General features: G+C 45.4%; 3 protein-coding genes across 3 annotated transcripts; all 3 read left to right on the top strand.

Moving 5' to 3' along the window:
• Positions 1-15: 15 nt before the first annotated feature.
• scaf1 (SR-related CTD-associated factor 1) lies at positions 16-6,390 on the top strand. Its single transcript, XM_028411453.1, has 6 exons — positions 16-189; positions 856-4,546; positions 4,637-4,719; positions 4,934-5,233; positions 5,311-5,439; positions 5,543-6,390. The coding sequence occupies exons 2-6, from the start codon at positions 940-942 to the stop codon at positions 5,699-5,701; spliced, it is 4,278 nt and encodes a 1,425-aa protein (XP_028267254.1). The 5' UTR covers positions 16-189; positions 856-939; the 3' UTR covers positions 5,702-6,390.
• Positions 6,391-7,336: 946 nt separating this feature from the next.
• On the top strand, positions 7,337-14,049 carry snrnp70 (small nuclear ribonucleoprotein 70 (U1)). Its single transcript, XM_028411455.1, has 10 exons — positions 7,337-7,544; positions 7,909-8,062; positions 8,145-8,207; positions 8,324-8,378; positions 8,456-8,520; positions 8,606-8,668; positions 8,932-9,013; positions 12,507-12,608; positions 12,699-12,798; positions 12,877-14,049. Exons 2-10 carry the CDS (start codon positions 7,916-7,918, stop codon positions 13,637-13,639), a joined length of 1,440 nt encoding a protein of 479 aa, XP_028267256.1. The 5' UTR covers positions 7,337-7,544; positions 7,909-7,915; the 3' UTR covers positions 13,640-14,049.
• Positions 14,050-14,813: 764 nt separating this feature from the next.
• lin7b (lin-7 homolog B (C. elegans)) lies at positions 14,814-17,319 on the top strand. The gene is made up of 6 exons (XM_028411456.1): positions 14,814-15,068; positions 15,913-16,031; positions 16,098-16,169; positions 16,255-16,464; positions 16,535-16,698; positions 16,827-17,319. Exons 1-6 carry the CDS (start codon positions 14,990-14,992, stop codon positions 16,846-16,848), a joined length of 666 nt encoding a protein of 221 aa, XP_028267257.1. The 5' UTR covers positions 14,814-14,989; the 3' UTR covers positions 16,849-17,319.
• The last annotated feature ends 2,029 nt before the right edge of the window (positions 17,320-19,348 follow it).

Raw genomic sequence — 19,348 nt, 5'->3', positions numbered from 1 at the left:
TCTTTGTCGTCCGGTGTCAGGGAAGGAAGATGGCGGCGACTGATGGAAGGGGGGCTGCTACTGCGCTTTTAAAACGACAAAAAGCAGCCGGTACTTTGTTTTAATGGTGGATTTTGTGTCTTAAACGGTATTTACCCATAAATGCAAGATAGATGCTTTGATCCCAGACTGAAGATTACCGGACTAAAGGTAATAAATTAGCACACAATTCTTCTTGATGCCTAATTCTTGCTAGCTATTGTAAGCTAATTAGCTACATAGCTAGCTGAATTCCTCCTGCCGACACATTCTTTTGTAGAGAATGCTCATATGTTAAATCAAGTATTATTTGCAGGCAGTGACAAGACTGGATTCCTAATGATTTTTTTAATGAATGTGATGAATTAGACAACAGGCGAAGTTAGCTAGCATGATAACGTCAATATCTGTGCAAACAGTGAGCACTGCGACAATTAAGTATTTAACGCGAAAACAAAACGTCCTTTTTGTTATCTGAAATCATGACTCAGTACTCACACATCAACAGTACACAGAAAATATGAGACATTATTAAAGTCCCACACAGTATAATCAATAGTAGTTTTTCCTGTTAGCTTATTCACGTGTGGTGTGTTTACCTGTCTCTCACCAACTAACCTGCTGTGAAATTTGGTGTTTTTGCCATGTCAAGAATTGAAACTTGCACTTGTGCTGTTGTTAAGATAAAACGCTTATTTGATGGTGGATAAGTCTGATGGACATTCAGATGTGACAAGAGGATATATACTCACAAAATGAACAAAGTCATTTGCCTTTATAGTCAGAATGTTATATACTTGTTGGACCACAAATGAATGGCTCTTTTCTTTCCACTAGGTTTGTTCCAGGTTGTTGTTCCCCTGTGGCCCACAGCCTCCAGATTTCACAGCCTGACTCCAACTCCACCTGTTTTCCTGGCCCATGGACTTGACTCCAGCACCAGGCTTCAAAAGGAGGCCTGCTGCCTCCTCTTCCCCAGGTGGAGTTGGAGAGACTGCCAGGAGTCCTCCTCCCTGCTCACCCTCCTCATCAGTGTCGTCTCCATCATCTGAGCCATCATCGCCCTTGTCTACATCCTCGTCTGCCTGTGCCAACTCGGCAGGTTATCAAAACCATGTAAAAAGTCAGACTGAGGGCACAGATGTCGCCAGGGTGTCTTCCACTTCTTCCTCTTCTTCCTCTTTAGCTGCACAGTCTCTTTCTGCATCCAACAAAGCCCCTGCACGCTGCTTCCCTAACACTTCAATGGAGCCAAGTGTTGACTGTCAAGAAGAAAGCAGGAAAAGGGAGTTGTACGATCCATACAGTCCAACTGATGGAACTAAAGAGGGAAGGGGGAGGCTGGAGGAGGGAGAAGGGGAGAAATATGACCCCTTCAACCCTACTGGCTCTCCGGCATCGGATGCTGATGATGATAGCATTAACAAAGGGGTGGTAGTAAAGGCTGAGAGAGATGGTGATGACAAGGAGGAAGAACCACCAGATTCAACAGACACTTTAATGGATCTCTCAAGCCCCTGTTTGACTTCCCAGCTCCCTCTAAGGAGGAGAGTTGACTGTATCATCTCCAGAGCTGTGGGACAGAGGGAGAAAAATGACTCTGATAACTCTGAGATTGAGGAGGGGGAGATTGTTGGAGCTGTCGACAGAGATGGGGGCAATAAAAGACCCACTGAAGAAATTCTCCCTATTGATTCTCCCAGCGTCTCCTTTTTTAATTCAAAGCCAGAGCGCATCTTGCGTGTGCTGGATGGAGATGGCTTTGTGTCTGTGTGCACAGAAGGCAACTGGGAAGTGGACAGGGAGCTGGAGGATGAGCCTGTCGTAGGAGTGGAAGATCTGAGAAGAAAACTGGTTAGCAGAAGGAAGGAAAGGTATCGCTCCTTTCCAACTTCTACCTCCCTTTCTCCTCAGCCTCCGCCACCTCCATCCCACCCTCCAGCATCTACATCCTCTTCCCCTCTGACCCCTCCTGTAGACCAAGGCAGCAAGAGCCACAAGTCCTCTAAGAGTTCAAAAGATCGGGAACAACAGAAAAGCAAGGAAAGAAAGGCTGGAGACAAGGAGGTTAGAAGAAAAAAGAGAAAGAAGGTCAAAGAGGGGACTGAGGAAAGGAGCAAAGAAAAGGAGCAAGGGGACAAGGCAGGGAAGGAGATTCGAGGAAGAAGGAGCAGCAGGAGCAGCAGCTGTAAGAGAAAGAAAAGACGACACAGCAGCCCAGTGGCCTCACGATCCGGCAACTCTTCAGGAAGAGGGGGTCACTCTAGACGCTCCTTTTCAAGCCTATCAGAAGAAAGACACAGAGAGAGGGAGAGAGATAAGGACAGGGACAGAATCAGAGATAGAGACAGGGAAAGGGATAGAGACAGAGAGAGAGGTAAAGACAGAGACCACGACAGAGATCACGACAGAGATCACGACAGAGACCACGACAGAGACAACGACAGAGACAACGACAGAGACAACGACAGAGATCATGACAGAGACCACGACAGAGACAACGACAGAGATCATGACAGAGATAGAGATAGAGCGAAAGAACAAAATCGCACAAGTAGCCATAGAAGAGATGAAAGAGAGCGAGATTCTAGCTCCAGAAAAAGGGAAAAGGAAAGGAGGGGTAGACAGCGATCAAGCAGCAGAGAGCGAGGCCTTTCCAAGAGATCCAAAAGAAGCAGGGAAAAGAGAGAAGATGATAGAGACAGGCCACGTGAGAGGGAACGAAGATGGGACGGTCGTCCTGTTGTCCCACCATCCATCCAAGACCTCAATGGATCTGACCTCTTTGCTATCAAGCGAACTATCACGGTTACGACCACCACAACCACCACCACTGTACCTGGCTCCCCAAGACTCACCCCATCTTCTCCCAGTCGGCCTGCACAGGACTCGGCCAAGCCACACAAGAGGAAGAAGAAGAGGAAATGGCACTCAGCTGTGGAGGAGGACCGAGGAAGCTGTCACAGCCGGTCACAGTCACTGTCACCACCAAGGTATCACAGCTATGACTCTGACCGCTATTCAGACAAACTGGAGATTGATGTGTTGTCTATAGATGGCGAGGCTTTGGACTCAGACTACCCTTCTTTAGAGGATACACCTCCTGCTGCTCTGCCTCCAGAACCACCCGCCCCTAGCCCCAAAACTAAGACAACCACAGAGACTGGACAGCACCATCCAAAAAAGAAGTCTCGCACTTTAAAGAAAGTCAGCCAGTCTGAATCCTCCTTCTCTTCCAATAGAACCAAAAACAAATGCCTCTCCTCGCTGACAGTCACTTCAGGCTCTGCCTCCGTCACACCTGGCCTCCCTTCGACAAAGCGAGCCAGGAAAATAGGAAAGGACAAAGAGCGGGACAAAAGCAGCAGAAAGGACTTGAGTCGCAAATCTAAGAAAGAGGGTGGCAGTGGTCGGAAAGGTAAGCTTCAGTCCAAAGTGTCTGTGCTGGTGCGTGAGGGTGTGAGTAGCACCACAGGGGCTTCAGTCGGCTCTGGGAAGCTTGGCATGGACCTTCTTGGCCCAGGAGGTACAGGAGGGGGTCCCGGGAGCTCGGTGGTGGGTGGCTCGATTGCAGTAGTTTTCTGCAGGGACAATGAAAGCAGGTCACCATTCCTCAAACCTTGCTCTGAGCCACTGTCATTGGGTGGCCGCAGTAAAGATCTGGCCAGTATGGGAAAACGAAGCAGCCTAGCTGCACCACCATCATCTTTAACCAATCCTGTAGGACTGAAATCCAAGAAAACGAAGCCCAGTTCCATCACATCCACCTCCTCCTCTGCCTCCTCCCCCTCATCGTCTCTGGCAACCAAACGCCGCCGTCGCATAGCCAAGAAGACGAGAGAAAAAGTTGGAGCTGCAGGATTGGCTGCAGGAGATGTCAGCCAATCAAAAGCCACGTCCGACAGCTGGAGTGGTGCCTCCATGGATGTTCAGTCAGCTGTTGGAGATGGGAGCAAGTCAGTTAGCCCACATACTGGACAAGCTGGGCCTGCACCCTGTTCGTCTTCATCTTCTTCCTCAACATCCTCCTCAACTAGTGTGCCCCCTCCCTCCTCCTCTCCACCGCACACGCCTCCACCATCTGCTGCTCCTTTGCGGGACACCAGAGAATCTTCGCCAGACTCTCAGACTGTGGACAGCAGCTGTAAGACACCAGACCCGTCTTTCACAGCTGAGGACTGTCCAACTCAAACCAGCCCCACGGGCCCAGTGTCCAGTCCATCTAACCTGTCCAACTCACAAGGAGCTAGTCTCAGCAATGCCTTGACCACACCTACTGCCAAGCCTCCACCTCCAGATGACGCACCAAAATCTCTGGCCTCACCTCCAGGCCTGTCCCTGCCGACAGGCTGTGGTCTCACTTCTCTTTCTCTGCCTATGTCTTCGTCTGACCCTTCCTCCTCATCTTCTGTGTCCTCCTCATCTGCTACTAAGCAGCCTCCACCTCCTCCTCCACCTCCAGCAGCACCTGCTCTCCCCTGGAGTCTTCAGACCGGGGTGGACTGCACAACAGGAGGAGTCTTAGCATGTGAGTTCCTTCTAAAGATTTATAGAAGCCTCTTTCTCTTTCTTGTTGTTCATGGCTGGAATAATAGGTGTCAATTGTTCTTCCTCTTAGTGACTGCTCTGCTCTTCAAAATGGAGGAGGCCAATATCGCTAGCAGAGCCAAAGCACAAGAGTTCATTCAAGCAACCAGCCAGGTGAGAAAAACAATCTTTCACATTTGAAAGAAAATGTGTTGTATATGTTATTAATAATAAATATATAGAAATACAAAGGTCTATAATATTTAAAAAGGTTTTTACTATAAAAATTCTGTTCACTTTATTGTTATTGTTTTGAAAGGAGACCAAGTGTTACAGTGTGCAAACATGACCATTTTTAATGAGTGTTTTTCAACTCTCTCTTGTTCAGATCCTCTCACAGGCCAACCAGAGCCAGGCCCAGCAGCACGCTCCTCCTCCCTCAGCCCCCTCTTCCTCACAGATCCCAACCCCTCCCTCTCTGCCTCCACCTCCTGGTGTGAGCCCCGCCCAGTTCATCCTCCACGGCTCCCTCCCATTGGTGGGATGCACCAAAACCCCACCATCTCACCTCCACCCTTCCATAGGTGGCGGCTGTGCACAGACCCCACCCGTGCCTGTGGGCCTGTCTGGAGTGACTGGGAGTTCTGGTGACACCGGATGGGATAATGAGAGCAAAGACCCTGATAAGGTGATAGATCAGGTGTTTCTTGGGGATATTCTATTCTGAGGGTTTTGTTTTAACATGGCTGCTGCTTGAATTTCTAGTATCTGAAGAAGCTGCACACACAAGAGCGGGCAGTAGAGGAGGTGAAGCTTGCAATCAAACCGTACTATCAGCGCAAAGACATCAACAAGGACGAATACAAAGACATCCTCAGGAAAGCTGTGCATAAGGTGAGCCACGAGACACAAAACCAAAGGACACACATGACAGTAAACGTCTCACATTACATTGCATTTCCACAACAAAAACACATTTTTTTTATTATTGTTCCAGATCTGCCACAGCCGCACTGGGGAAATCAATCCAGTCAAAGTCAGCAACCTAGTAAAGCTCTATGTCCAACGCTACAAATACTTCCGGAAACATGGACGCAAAATGGATGAGGAAGAGCGGGATGACAGGGAGCCAGGAGCGCTTCACTCCTCCGCATAATAATGGCGGGGCTTGTTCCCGCTCACGCCACCCTCTGCTCAAGATCTGGGCTATTCATTGATTGTTTTTAATATTTGTATTGTTTTCATAGCCGATCCTGTCTATACTTTTTGCCATCTTTTAGACGTCTCCCCAGCGTGTCTGTAATTTCACTGTAAATATGTCTCACATATAAAATGTGTCATGAATACCATGCTATCCTGCACACCTGTGTGAGCTAATAGTCCAGTATACAACCCTGCATTAAATACTACTTTTGTGAAACTTTTATGTTTTTGTTGATTGTATCTATTAGAGGTTTCGCAATGGTGGTACTAATTACAGGGCTGTTTTTTCAATACTATTGGATTTAATGTCCATTCTAGTTCGTCTACTCTGCCATCCATTTTCAAAGCTGAGGGGAGATGTGATACACACACCAAACTATGTCGAACAATACAGAGGACACTACATTTACCACGTCTCCCCCATGGTCTGTCTCTGTGTCTGTGCAGACAAGTGTGCAAGCTGGAGCAAGTATGTGTCTGAATGATGGCTCAAATACTACAGCTGACCTCTCAGTTATTTTACTCTGCTGTCTGTGCTGTCTCTGTCTGTATGCATGTGTTACAAAGGTTGAGAAAGTTACTACAGCTCTTTATAAAAATGACTAACAAAATATAAATGTTGCTTGAAAACCATAAAACATACAACAGTGGCCTTATTTATTTGGTCTGGATGATGTATCTTCATTGCATGCCCCCCCCCCCTTATTAGAGGAAACATACATACTCCTGCTAACATATATAAAAATATTTTTGCTGTAAAGAAATCAACAGACGCTGGATTTTCTAGGCTATTCTAGCAGAATAAATATTTTACTAAATAAAGCTAAAACCAATCATTTTGACTTTCTAGCATCAGTGAAAGTTCTGTTTTCCGGTGGTAGTACTAGCCTGCAGCTACTATGAATATAAGGGGGTAGTATTTGGGAATAAAAATATAAAGTTTATTTATGTATACAATTACCTATACACAGGTGAAAACGGGCAGACAATACATACATATTTAACACAGTTTACAGTTCTTCATAAGAACGATATCTAATGAACAATATGACAGAAATAGTTGTTCAAATAAACTGCAATGATCTACAATAAGGAGACAGGAAAGACAGAAAAAAGGATAATGCTAATGCTAATGTCATGCTTGGGGTGTTTATATGAATACATTTAAAGCAGTACGGGTTTCAATGCCTTTCCTTAAAAGAATGTATTACTGACTATTTACAACAGTAAATGTGATATTTTGGCATTAAAATTAAAAGATTGAGTAAAATTAATTACTTTTTTGTAAGCTACTTTTAAAAAGGCCAAACAACACATTCGTTCAAAACAAGACTAAATGTTTTTCAACGTTATTGTGAATAAAGTCACATAGTTTGTAACAAAATAAATCAACACCAGTTTCAGGCCATTTATTGCAAAAGCTACAGTTTGTTGGAGATAAACGATATAGTTTATAAAAAATTTGAGTTTTTCGTGGTTTTTAAAAACCACACACACACACACACACACCAGAGGGGGTGGTCCCAAACACCGTCCAGTCTGGGCGCTCTTTACGTCAGCTATCGCTGCTTTACGGCATCCCGCCATTTTATTTTTTTCAGCATACACACGGCTGGGTCGCACACATTCATCCACTCGTCTTCACACGTTGTTGGTGCTCTGACGGATTACGTTTTTATTATAGGTTTTCTTCTGCGTAAGCAAGAGTAAGTTGGTCCGAGCGACCCGCCGATATTGTTCGCCTTTTTTCTTCTGGTCCATGGTCTGAAATTTTGCCAAACACTGGAGGAGAGAAGGTAAGACCGAAACCCGTGGCTCCTTGTTAGCATAGTTAGCTTGATGGCTAATGCAGAGGGCCTATTTAAGTTTAACGCTGAACTAGCATTTAGAAAATAAGGGATTATTGTTAGTTTGAAACATAGTACGACCTCCTTACCTTTGATGATATTTGAAAGCAAAGTTTTAAAGCAAAGTGTAAAGAAAGGATTAAACGTATGCAGGATGGACACAATGTAATCGGAGCCCGTGAAGACAACAGTTAGCATATCAAGCTAGCAGTCCTGCCAACTTCCGTTCCTGGCCTGTTGTGTACTTGTTTGATTTCACAGCCTACTGGTTAGTAGTTGTAACAAATGTAAACATTTATTTTTACTTATTTAGGTGAAAGATGACGCAATTTTTGCCTCCGAACCTGTTGGCCCTCTTTGCTCCGCGGGATCCCATTCCTTTCCTCCCGCAGTTGGAAAAGTTACCCCACGAGAAACATCACAACCAGCCTTACAGTGGCATTGCACCTTTTATCAGGCACTTCGAGGTAAATATCTGCTCTTTCCTTCGCTTTGATTTCTAGTTTTCACCATACCCGATTTTAATTGATAAGTTCTCTTTGCGACCAGGACCCTAGAGATGCCCCTCCACCAACAAGAGCAGAGACCCGGGAAGAGCGCCTGGAAAGAAAGGTGAAAAGCACGGCCTGGATGTTTCCTCCTGTGCTGCTGCAGCTTTTTATTCATGCATTTTCTAACAATGCCAGTTGGTGGATTCCGTCTGATTGATTGATGTTTTGTTTTTACAGAGGAGAGAGAAAATTGAGCGGAGGCAAACTGTATTGGAGACAGAACTTAAACTTTGTAAGTTTGGCAAGTTTTTTTACTGCATGTGATTTGTTGTTGTTGTGTTTCACTAACCACATTCTTTTTGGATATAGGGGACCCTCATAATGACACAAACGCACAAGGGGATGCCTTCAAGACCTTGTTTGTTGCACGAGTGGTATGTTTTTAAACGTTTCTCTCAAATCTTCTTACTCAAAATTTATGTAGTTATGTTAAATATGTTTTATTTATTTTGTCTGCAGAACTATGATACAACAGAGTCCAAACTTCGTCGAGAGTTTGAAGTCTATGGGCCCATCAAACGGGTAAGTTAAGATCCTTTTATTTTTTAAAACTTGTAGGAATTGAATGTGTCAGTATCCAAGATTTGTATTCCTCTATACAGTTTTTATTTATTGTTAATTATTGATTTCTACTATCTTAATTGAACCTCTTGAGCAAATCCTGTGAGATAATGTTTTCATGACAAAGTGAGATGCATGCCCGTTGTATGCAAACACTCGGATGACTGCGTCCTTGTTTGTACGACGATGAAACTCAAAGCATTCTTTCTGTGCTTTCCCCCCAGATTTACATAGTCTACAATAAGAGGACGGGGAAGCCCAGAGGCTATGCTTTCATTGAGTATGAGCATGAGCGAGACATGCACTGTGAGTACCAACGCTGAGCAGATGACACATGATTGCTGTCATACGGGGTGGTTCTTCTGTTCAGTACCCTGTATCTTATGGACATTTATGTCATTGTGCTGAGGTGGCAGCTTTCTTAACATCCTGGCACATGAATACAAACAAGCGATGGCATCAGAGGAATCAGACTACTTCTAACAGATGTGTGTGCTACAATGTGCATGTTGAAATCAGTCTGGTGCTTATGGTGTGTGTGTGTGTGTCTGTCATCAGTTGACTAATGGTCTGGTTTAGAAATGGAGACGTTTCATTTATCGGGGTGGGGGGGGGGGTAACGACTGGGATGATCAAGAGGTAGAGGTGTGTGTTTTATTTGTGAACCTGAACATCTTTGCCTGTCAAAGGGCACATTTCTCTTAACTGTTAGGCGTTGTAGCTCAGTGGAAGAGCAGCTCTCCTGGTTGGACTGTAATGGTAAGCACATGGTCAGACTGGTCACCGAGCATTGAATGGGTTTTTATTTATTTATTTGCCAGACATGTTTGTATGACTAGGTATTGTGGTTGTTTGTCAACGTTTTTTTTACTGGTGGTCTTCAACCCTGGTCATGGTGAGATCAGTCAAGCTGATGGTGATGCCACAGTACTGTCTCTTTTAGACAATTGAATGGTCTCATCTAAAAACGACACCTTTCTGGGACATTGGTGCAATCAGCTCTTCAAGACCAGAGTTGCTGAATCACAGCTGTGTAGTCACATCAGGGGGTGAACTGAGGGGGGATGTGGGGCTCAACAGTATATTAACTGTGTGTTGTTCTCATTGCCACTGCAGCCGCCAATCTGTGATGGCTATTGGCCAGAGCTGGCTGGCAGATGATGATGGTTAAGATACATCTACACCCTACTACCACAGCTCAGTATATGGTTGGTATAATGGGTTTGTATGATGGGTAAGATTTCTTTCCACCCTCCATCTCCTATATAGGGAAGAGGAGCTACGTTCAATGAGCAAAGCAACTTCTTGCAGGCCCTAAAGCGCTCTCAGTGCAATTGTTGCTACTTCGATTTTAGGCTTTGACCATTGAACGCACCCCTGACCACTAGCCTATTACGCATTGCCCAGTGATTCTGCCCTTATATTAAAGCCACATCAGGTTAGTATGTGGAGGGACAAACATTCACAGTGGACCAGGGAATTAGATGTCTTTTTACACCGCTTCCCATCAGCTGTAGTTTGTAGTGTGTACTGATCAACCACATGACAGAACACTCCACACCAGCCAGTATTTTGCCAGTCGGCGAGCCAAGGCAACAGAAAGACGTCTCTTCATTATAGTGCCCTCACTGTGGGGAGGGAACGTGTGCGATTGCCAGTTTATCACACCTAGGAGTTGCTCCAGGAAGAAGAAACCGGCCTGCTATTTATTTGCGAAAAATAACATTAAGAGATCAGTTGGAGCCCTGCCTTTGTATTTATTCTGTCTCTACTCTGAAGAGTGCACCAGTGATTTCAGTAGATACTAATTAGCAGGGGTAACACTGAAACTATATTGCCTTGTGATTTGATTTTTTTCTAGATCAACGCTGCGAGTCGCCAACACTAGCAAATAGGCTTAAGCTTGTTGAGGCAAACTTGACACTAAATGCAGTTTTTTCTTTGACACCGATTTGTTTCTCAGCTTTGAAAGGCTTCAATGTTGCGGTGCCTTATTTAATACACAGTAAACGTCTGACCTGGCTTTAATAGGAAAGGCAGATGAGGGGAATTCTCTTGATAAATTTGTAAATGGGCAATTCATACATTATTTACTACATAATTAGGTAGAGACTCATTTACGTAGCCTGACAAATCAATCACAACGTTTAGATCCTCCAGTTGTAGCTTATCAGCAAGTCAGTAAATACATTACTGCCAGATTCAAGACATGTCAAGGTTAGGAACATGAGTTTATTATGTTCTTAGTTACAGTAAGTTTTTGTAAGTTGGTTGGGGTTGTGATAAGGCAACCCCAGTAATGAAGATAGACTTTTATTATTTTAGCTATTTATTTATTTTCTGTTGGTCAGTTTTAGAAGGACTGTTGTGGGTTTGGTAAGGCCCTGTCATTGGATGGGTTGTGGTCATCCTTAGTAAACACAGGAAGTGGAGGGGTTATGGTAAGGCCCCCTGTGAGGTGTTGTGACAGTGTTCTGGTGCGACGGTGTTTTGTTACTGCTGGGCAGAGACTTTCATAAGGCCAGTGAGTGAGTATGGTAAGATCTATCCACCGTGTAGTACGAGTGAGGGACTTTGGTAAGGCCCTCTAATTTGTGTGCTTTGACTGATGGGTTGGTAAGGCCCCTCTTTCGGATGTAAGGGACCGTCACCACATGAAACCAGTGTAGCAGGCAGGAAGAGCCGCCCGGATCCTTCCGTCATACAGGGAGGATCAGAAGACTGTTGTGTGGTATAGAGGGTGAGGTGTGGGACAAAGTCTGAATGTACACATTTTTCAAATGCTGGAAGGTTTAAGGTGTTCACTTCTACCTTGTTGCTATCTGATTAAGCTTTAAGTGCATCAGCACCATATCATAATGGCACTTGAAGGAATGACGACTATATTTAAGGGAAATGTTGCGTGACATGTAATATTACTAGTAAAGCCACCAAGTGGACAACAGAAGCTGATTGATTCAAAACATGCTACCCTACTACACACAGCATGCAGGTGCTGCCATGGTAGGCTGGATACCAGCACCATATTCACTCAGTGTGGATTCACTCCTCTGCTGTGATTGTGTGAGATGTATCTGGTATATTTCCACATTTCGACAGCATTGAATCATTAGCCACCACAATGAAAAAAGCCCAAATCCCCAAAATATAACATCACCACCCTATAGAGTCTACAGGGTGAATCGACATGAATACCTTGAGGAGTAACTTGCTCACAATATATTTATGTTTTGGACTGTGGTATGCTGCCGCCTACAAAACTGTGTTTTTAGTATTTTTTAAAAATCAACCTTAAGTAAGTTGATTATGCTGGTGTTAACGTTTTATCCCAAGGAGTTCCCCCAAAACCTTTTTTTGTGCAGACCTTTTTTCATGAACATTTTACTCAGCTGTTGGTAACTCCTATCTCAGCTCTCTGAGCTGCTTTATATGTCTGGAGTTCCTATTTATTCTAGTCTTCTTGTATTAGTAGCAGTCATAACTTGGCACTGCGTGTTCAGTAATGATGAATAAACAGAAAAAGAAAATTGGTTAAATTCCATTAAGTAAAACAACTCTTAGATGGTGTAAGAAGTAGACCCATGGTACGTAAGTGACACAGTGTAACATAAAAATCACTCATCTGGTGGAAGGAAGTCTACTCCCCATTATCCTTCGGCTTTTACCCAGAGAGCAGCCATCTCGGCCTCACCTGCTCCTGGTCAGTATGATAAATGCACTGTTTGTTTCCTTGGCCACATTGATGCACGTGCGCCCCCATCTCACCTCTGCCTTCCCTTTCCCCATTCCTTTTCTCCAGCTGCCTACAAGCACGCCGATGGGAAGAAGATTGATGGCAGAAGAGTGCTGGTGGATGTGGAACGAGGCCGCACCGTTAAAGGATGGCGTCCTCGCAGGCTAGGTCTGCTGCGTTTTATATGCCTAAACATTCGTAGGAGCAAATCCAAACTTAGTCTATAAGAAGATATTCAATGTTCTCTTCTGTATCTAGGTGGAGGCCTAGGAGGCACAAGGAGAGGTGGAGCTGATGTCAACATTAAGCACTCTGGTCGTGATGATGCATCACGTTATGATGACCGTGCACTGGGAGGGTGAGCGCTCTGAAAGAAACCCTGTTTAAAAAAATGTCCTGCTGTGTGTAACCATCAGTTTGTTCTGGCTGCCTACAGTGACCGTGAAAGGGGAGAGCGAAGGGAGCGCAGTCGGGAGCGTGACCGTGACAAGGACAGAGAACGCCGCAGGTCTCGATCTCGTGAACGGCGCAGACGCACCCGTTCCAGGGAAAGAGAGAGGGAGAGAGAGAGACCAGCAGGCGAGGAGAGTGGTGCTGGCGCTGGTGGCGGCGGCGGCGGTGGTGGTGGCGGCGGCGGTGGTAGTCGCCGTCGCGAGCGTGAGAAAGAACGTGTTGGAGATGACAGCAGGAGTAGGGAGAGGAGTCGAGACCGGAAGAGAAGGAGCAGGAGCAGGGATCGCAAGAGAGACAGGGAGAGAGGCAAAGGGCTGGATGGTGAAGAGGCCAATCAGGGAGACGGTGCCCCTGAAGCTGCTGAGCGGATGCTGGAGGAACACGATGGTGAGGTTGCTGAGGGCATGGAGGAGCGCAGAGACAGGGACAGAGAAAGAGACAGGGACAGAAGGCGAAGCCACAGGGACAGAGACAGACGCAGGGGAGACAGGGACAGAGACAGGGAGCACAAGAGGGAGCGCGGGGACAGAGACAGGGGCGACCGCAGAGACGAGCGCCATGGCTCCCTGCGAGACGACATGGGTCCTCAAGATGACGTGGGCAATGAGGATGATGGAGGAGCCCCGCCAAACATGGAAGAGTACAGTCAGGATGGGATGATGATGGACCAGCAGTCGGTCCCATCAGCTGATGGCTATGTCTCCAGTGAGAATGGCTTCAAGATGGAACCAGAAGATGAGTATTGAGATCGAGCTCTCACTTATAAATACGTTGTTTCATAGTGTACTTTGAGTCGGCCTTTAGCTCTCTGCTGAGGCCCTCATGATTTCAGGGCTTCCTGAGTAAAAGATATCTAGCTAGCTTTCCTGTCAATCTGTTGAAAAATTCCATTCGGTATCATCGCACGTACATTTGATGCATAGAGCAGATTTGATCTCGTCGGTGGCAGTTTTTCCTGCATTGCCCAACTAATCCGTGCCACTAAATGTTATCTGGTTACCTTAGTGATGTGTTTCCTCACTCAACTTTTAGATGCAACTTTAAAAATGAAAATCTTGATTGGTTTTGAGGTGGGTAGGTTGTCTTGTTTATTTTTTTTTCCAGATTCATGAAGCAGTTGGATTCTATTTTCATTTGGACCCCGTATGTAAAAAAAGTGGAAGGGAATGTGTTGCAACAATTGAGGGCTTTTCTGTTTATTTCTTCAGGAAACATTTTTTTAATTATTTCTGCTGTTTGTATGTCAGATTTGCAGGGTCATTTTAATAAACATGTGACTTAAAGCCACGGTTGATTCATGGTGTTTTATTATTTGCTGCCTTTAGCGACACCTATGGCGATATCAGGTAATTGCACAGACGTATATGGACTTTACATCACGCAAATCCCATGTCGGAGGCACCAGAGCTGTGTAAAAAAAAAATAAATAAATAAAAAAAATTAAGCTTAAATTGTGCGCTTAATCTTGAAACATTGATAGGTGTTCAGTATTTTTTTTTCTTACATTGGCCCTAATACGCCGTCGTACAGGTGAGTTCAAAAAGTAAACGGTAACAGCTCACTACACTAAAAATGTTTTTTAATTGATTTCTTTGAACATCTGGTTAAAAAGCTGTAACCTTTTTTGCAGAGTATAACGTCCCTTTATTATTATGAATGAATGGCCTGGTAACAGAAACCATGACAAGCATTCACTGTTAATATGTAAATAGGCCTATTATTATTATTATTCTGCTGCTTTAGTGATTTTTTTTTTTTTTTAATTCTTGTTTTTAACCAGTAAAGCGCCATAGAATCTAACATCCTCTTGTTTTCAGTCTGTATGATGTGAGTTGTGGTCTGTAGCTCCGCGCAGAGGATGCTGAAGCTGCTGAAGCTGCTCACGCCGCCGTCACGCACTGGAGCTGAAGCTGGAGCTGCTGCTGCGTCAGGTTGTAGTCCGCTGTCTCCGGTCCTCCGCTGTTCTCTGCCCGCTGACCGTGTCATCATCTTAGAAGAAGGATGGACCGCACCGCGCTGTGAAACCGTTCTTTGAGCTTTTCTGTGCATAAATATTGTTTTTAAAGGGGATCGGCTCGGATCGGCGGAGGAAGCGCATGATGATGTCCTCTTACTACCATCCAGCCAAGGAAGCGGAGCTGGCGGCCATGACGGAGCCGCTCTGCCTGGAAAGAGGTAACGCAGGAGTCTGACATCTGCACAAACACGTGAAATCTAATAATAGTTTGTGCGTTATTTCTCTTCTTCATCGTTTATTTCTAAAGAATAAATTGTGGTTCTCTGCGCGCACGTTTGTGTCCCTCGGGACGCGTCATTAGCTTCACAATGAAGCCGCTTTGTCTTGCAGCTGTGCGTCGAGTGCAGTGTGCCACTGATGTTTTATCATTAGACTGTCTGTCCTCATGTGGAGTGGCCGTTCAGAGTGAGTGGAATCCGTGTGGCTATGGGGACATTTAAGGTGCGGCCAAGTGCCAGAAGGAATCTTTCCACGGTCATTTGAATAGAGGAGGAGCTAGAGCCGCAGGCTGGATTCCACGACTTTCACGGACCAAGCAGGCCGTAATGGCTCCACATGGGTTAATGTGTTAATGTGAGCCTCTTCATCCCTTCAAATAATCTGATTGTGTTGCGGAGTTGCGGAGGGCAGATGTTCAGATGGAGCAGCAGTCCATCAACACTCATCTAGCCCAGTCCGTCCCCATCCCTCAAACAGAGGACACCACCTGCATGCAGTCGTTGACAGTTTGGCTTCTTTGGAGGCTGGACACTGATTAGAAGTGGTGGACTTAAGCCTTCAACATGGAAAAACACTTAAAAATGGCTCTGATGATTTGGAGACCTTCAGCTCATGGCCCAGTTTCCTCCATGCTCTGGGTTGGAGCCCCTCCCCCCTTCAGCCATGTTGACCCCTGTCAGAACTGACTTGTGCTAAACAGAAATAAACGGAACTGACTGCCTGTGTAAAGATAGGGCATCGTGCTCTCTTGTGTAATCCAGTCTTGTGTGTTCTGTGGCTCAGATGTGTGCAGGGTGATCGAGCTGCTGGACCGACTGCAGCGGACTGGTGAGCTGCCGCCTCCTAAACTGCAGGCCCTGCAGAGAGTCCTACAGAGTAAATTCTGCGCTGCCATCAGAGAGGTATGGATGATGATGATGATGATGATGATGCCAATCTAGACTAAGTCTAACTGCTGTTTCTTGCAGGTGTACGAGCAGCTGTACGACACTCTGGACATTGTTGGAGGACCAGAAGTACGAGCGCAGGCAACGGCCAAGGTATTATAAACAAGACGGTGTGTAAAAAGCATGATGATGTAGAAAGTAAAGACCTTAACTTTCCAAATCATTTCATCTTAACCAGGCCACGGTTGCAGCCTTTGCAGCTAGTGAGGGCCACGCCCACCCAAGGGTAGTGGAGTTACCCAAGACAGAAGAGGGACTGGGCTTCAACATCATGGGGGGCAAGGAGCAGAACTCTCCCATCTACATCTCTAGAGTGATCCCTGGAGGAGTAGCCGATCGCCAAGGAGGGCTGAAGAGAGGAGACCAGCTGCTGTCTGTCAACGGAGTGGTACGAGTCCTGCAGTCTTGTTTCTGCCTCCTGCTCTTTAAGGTCTGAGGTCTTTGTTGTGCTGTTGCAGAGCGTTGAGGGGGAGCACCATGAGAAGGCCGTGGAGCTGCTGAAGGCTGCGCAGGGTTCGGTCAAACTGGTGGTCCGCTACACTCCGAAGGTCTTGGAGGAGATGGAGGCTCGCTTCGAGAAGATGAGGAGCGCCCGGAGACGACAGCAGCACACCAGCTACTCGTGAGTCCGCTTGTTGGTCTGCACCAGGTCCTTGGACAGATACCGCGGCCCCTACCCTATGCTCTTGGAATGAGGTCTTCTTTTTGTTTTGGTCAGCAACAGCAAATTTTCTGTCTCTTCTTCTGCAGGTCTCTAGAGTCCAGGGGCTAACTGACCCAGTACCTCCATCCACCTCATCATCCAGCCCTCCTGACACTTCTGTTCCAGTGGGAGGAAGGCACATAGACAGAAGCAAAAAACCAAAGTAGCCTACCAACAGCTGTTACCTGAGCTTCTTCTGAATGAAGCCAACGCTGCAGTTTAGGATTTTCTCCCCCTCCTCCCCCTTTTCCCCGTTTCTTAGAAAAACCGAGCTGAGGAAACGCTTGTTGATGATCATGCCTGTTATTTCACCACCTCCCTAAAGTGAAATCAACCTCAGCAGTGTATCTCATAAGGGCAAACGATTCTCTTTAGCGTGTGGCTTAGCTCGAATCCCGTCTCCTCTGTATTCTCCAGTCATTTTTTTTGTTTTCGTGTCCTCATGTAGTGCGCTGCACTCCTCCTCAGCAGTGGTGACCTCAGTGTGACATCATCTACAGAATTCTCCATCGTCAGTTTTTCATCAGACATCCCAGCTAGAGGGCTACCTGTTAGTATAACTAAAAAGCTACAATTATATAAGTGGCTGCCAAGTTTGGAGATTCTTTTGTATCCGTGTAGTTGTCTATACATTTGTTTGCATAAATGTCCATGAAATAAAGTCTATGCGTGTGAATTTGATGTCTTGATTCCTGCAGAATGTGTGTGTCTCCCGGCCTCATCCAGATCAGGGACCTGACAAGAAGGTGTATATAAAGTGACTCCCTTTATGCTCTCCAGAATCTCAGCCATGTCTGATATTCTGTGGAACAAATGGAGGAGGGGAGCGGGAGTCGCGACAGAAGAGGGGGAAGCCGGGCTTTCCTTTAGCTGCACGGGGGGCACTCAGGGAGGCTTGGCTTTCCTCTAATACCACAACAACTGAATGTCAATAAAATGTTCTTTGACATATGATAAAAGTCAACATCATGACTCACAGCTATGTTTAATTGCTGCACCTTGTTGAGGTGAGCTGTCTTTAAAGTTAAACAGGCTTCGAGTAAAGTCTGCCTCAGCTCTGTGTGAGTTTCAGCTGATCCAGCTGCAGTCTGATCACCACACCTGGTGTCTGGTGGTGGTCCTGCAGCAGAGCATCCTGAGCACCAGAGTCTACGTCGGGACGTCCCTATGTAAGATTTTTTTAAAAGCTACATTATCGCATTTCATTTTATGCTGTTTCTAAAAAAATCGGTCGCTGGTAGAAATTGCTCACATGCAGCAAGTATTTCTCATCTTGGCCTCCTGCTTCCTCTTTACTCTCTTCCCTGTGAAGAAGTGGAAACTCAATGACCTCTGAAGGACCAGGTGGCAGCAGATGGAGGACCAGAGAGCAGCACATTCAGCACCATCCATCATATCGGGATAAAGGTCACACCAGCATCTTATCTTTCAGTTTATTATCCTCTTTGAAGGATTCAGCAGTTTAGTTTCCAGATTTCGACTTAATCTTCATACACTAGTATTTTTACATTGGATCTTGACATCTCGCTATGATCCAACAGTGCTGACTCCTTTTTTTTTATTAACTTCAAAACCCTCTTGGCTGGGTCGACAGATTTACCTTTCAAAAGGACACTTTGAATGTGCTGCTTGTTTTACTGATAAAGATCAAATTTAAGCTTTGACTTCATAGATTATCACTTGCACAAATTCAACTTATTTCAGCTTATAAGAAGAAAATCATACTTCTTTATTGATCTCCCTGTACTTTGTAACTTTCCAGTGAGCTTCCCCTCACCACATATTAATAAAAGAGACAACACTGAACACACAGATATAGATGATTTGTACCTGACAGCAGGGACGTTGCGGTGAGGCGGTGACGAGTGGGGAGGACTATAAAAACAAAATACGTGAACAGTTGTTTGGCAGCATGTGATGATGCTCCGTTTGAAACCATAACTCTGCTTTGGTCGAAAACGTCCACCTGGAGCCAGATAAGACATCATTTATGAAAAATGAAATCTATGTTTCACAGTTTGTTGAAGCTACTTTGGAGCTGAAATACACGTCTTCCTGTAGACTTAATACATAGAGATCAGTCTGCCTCAAGCACTGTGTTTACATTTCTGACTCCTTAAAGGGACAGTTCACTCCATTATCCTGCAGTGCTGTTCATAATCATTGTTTCGTTTGAGAGGTTTTAAAAATGACATCCAATAAATAGAAATCTTTAATGTAGGATCTGTTTTCTACTTACATACACCCTGCTGTTGTATTCATCATAGGTGGAAGCCAAGCAACAACATCTGGGACCAAGAAAAGAAGGTCATACTGGCCTCTGAAGGCCACCCCCTAAAACTCAATCCCCACAGACCTCCAGGATAATAGCAGCAGATATAAACTTACAGATAATTAGATCATTTTACCACCTGAATTCACCTTAAATTAAGGCTTAAAATTTTGCAAATAATAAGGATGACACTGCTTTGATTGGCAGGTTGGTGCCATCTCAGATTGCGAGCTGCCGGCTTACACAACTGCCATCCCACCAAGGATGGACCCTGGACGTTGGGTCGGTGATGGATGC

This window comes from Parambassis ranga, chromosome 8, assembly GCF_900634625.1.
Source record: "Parambassis ranga chromosome 8, fParRan2.1, whole genome shotgun sequence".
NCBI lineage: Eukaryota > Metazoa > Chordata > Actinopteri > Ambassidae > Parambassis > Parambassis ranga.
Note: the sequence above shows the minus strand (reverse complement) of the source record. Positions and strands in the feature narration are given on the sequence as shown.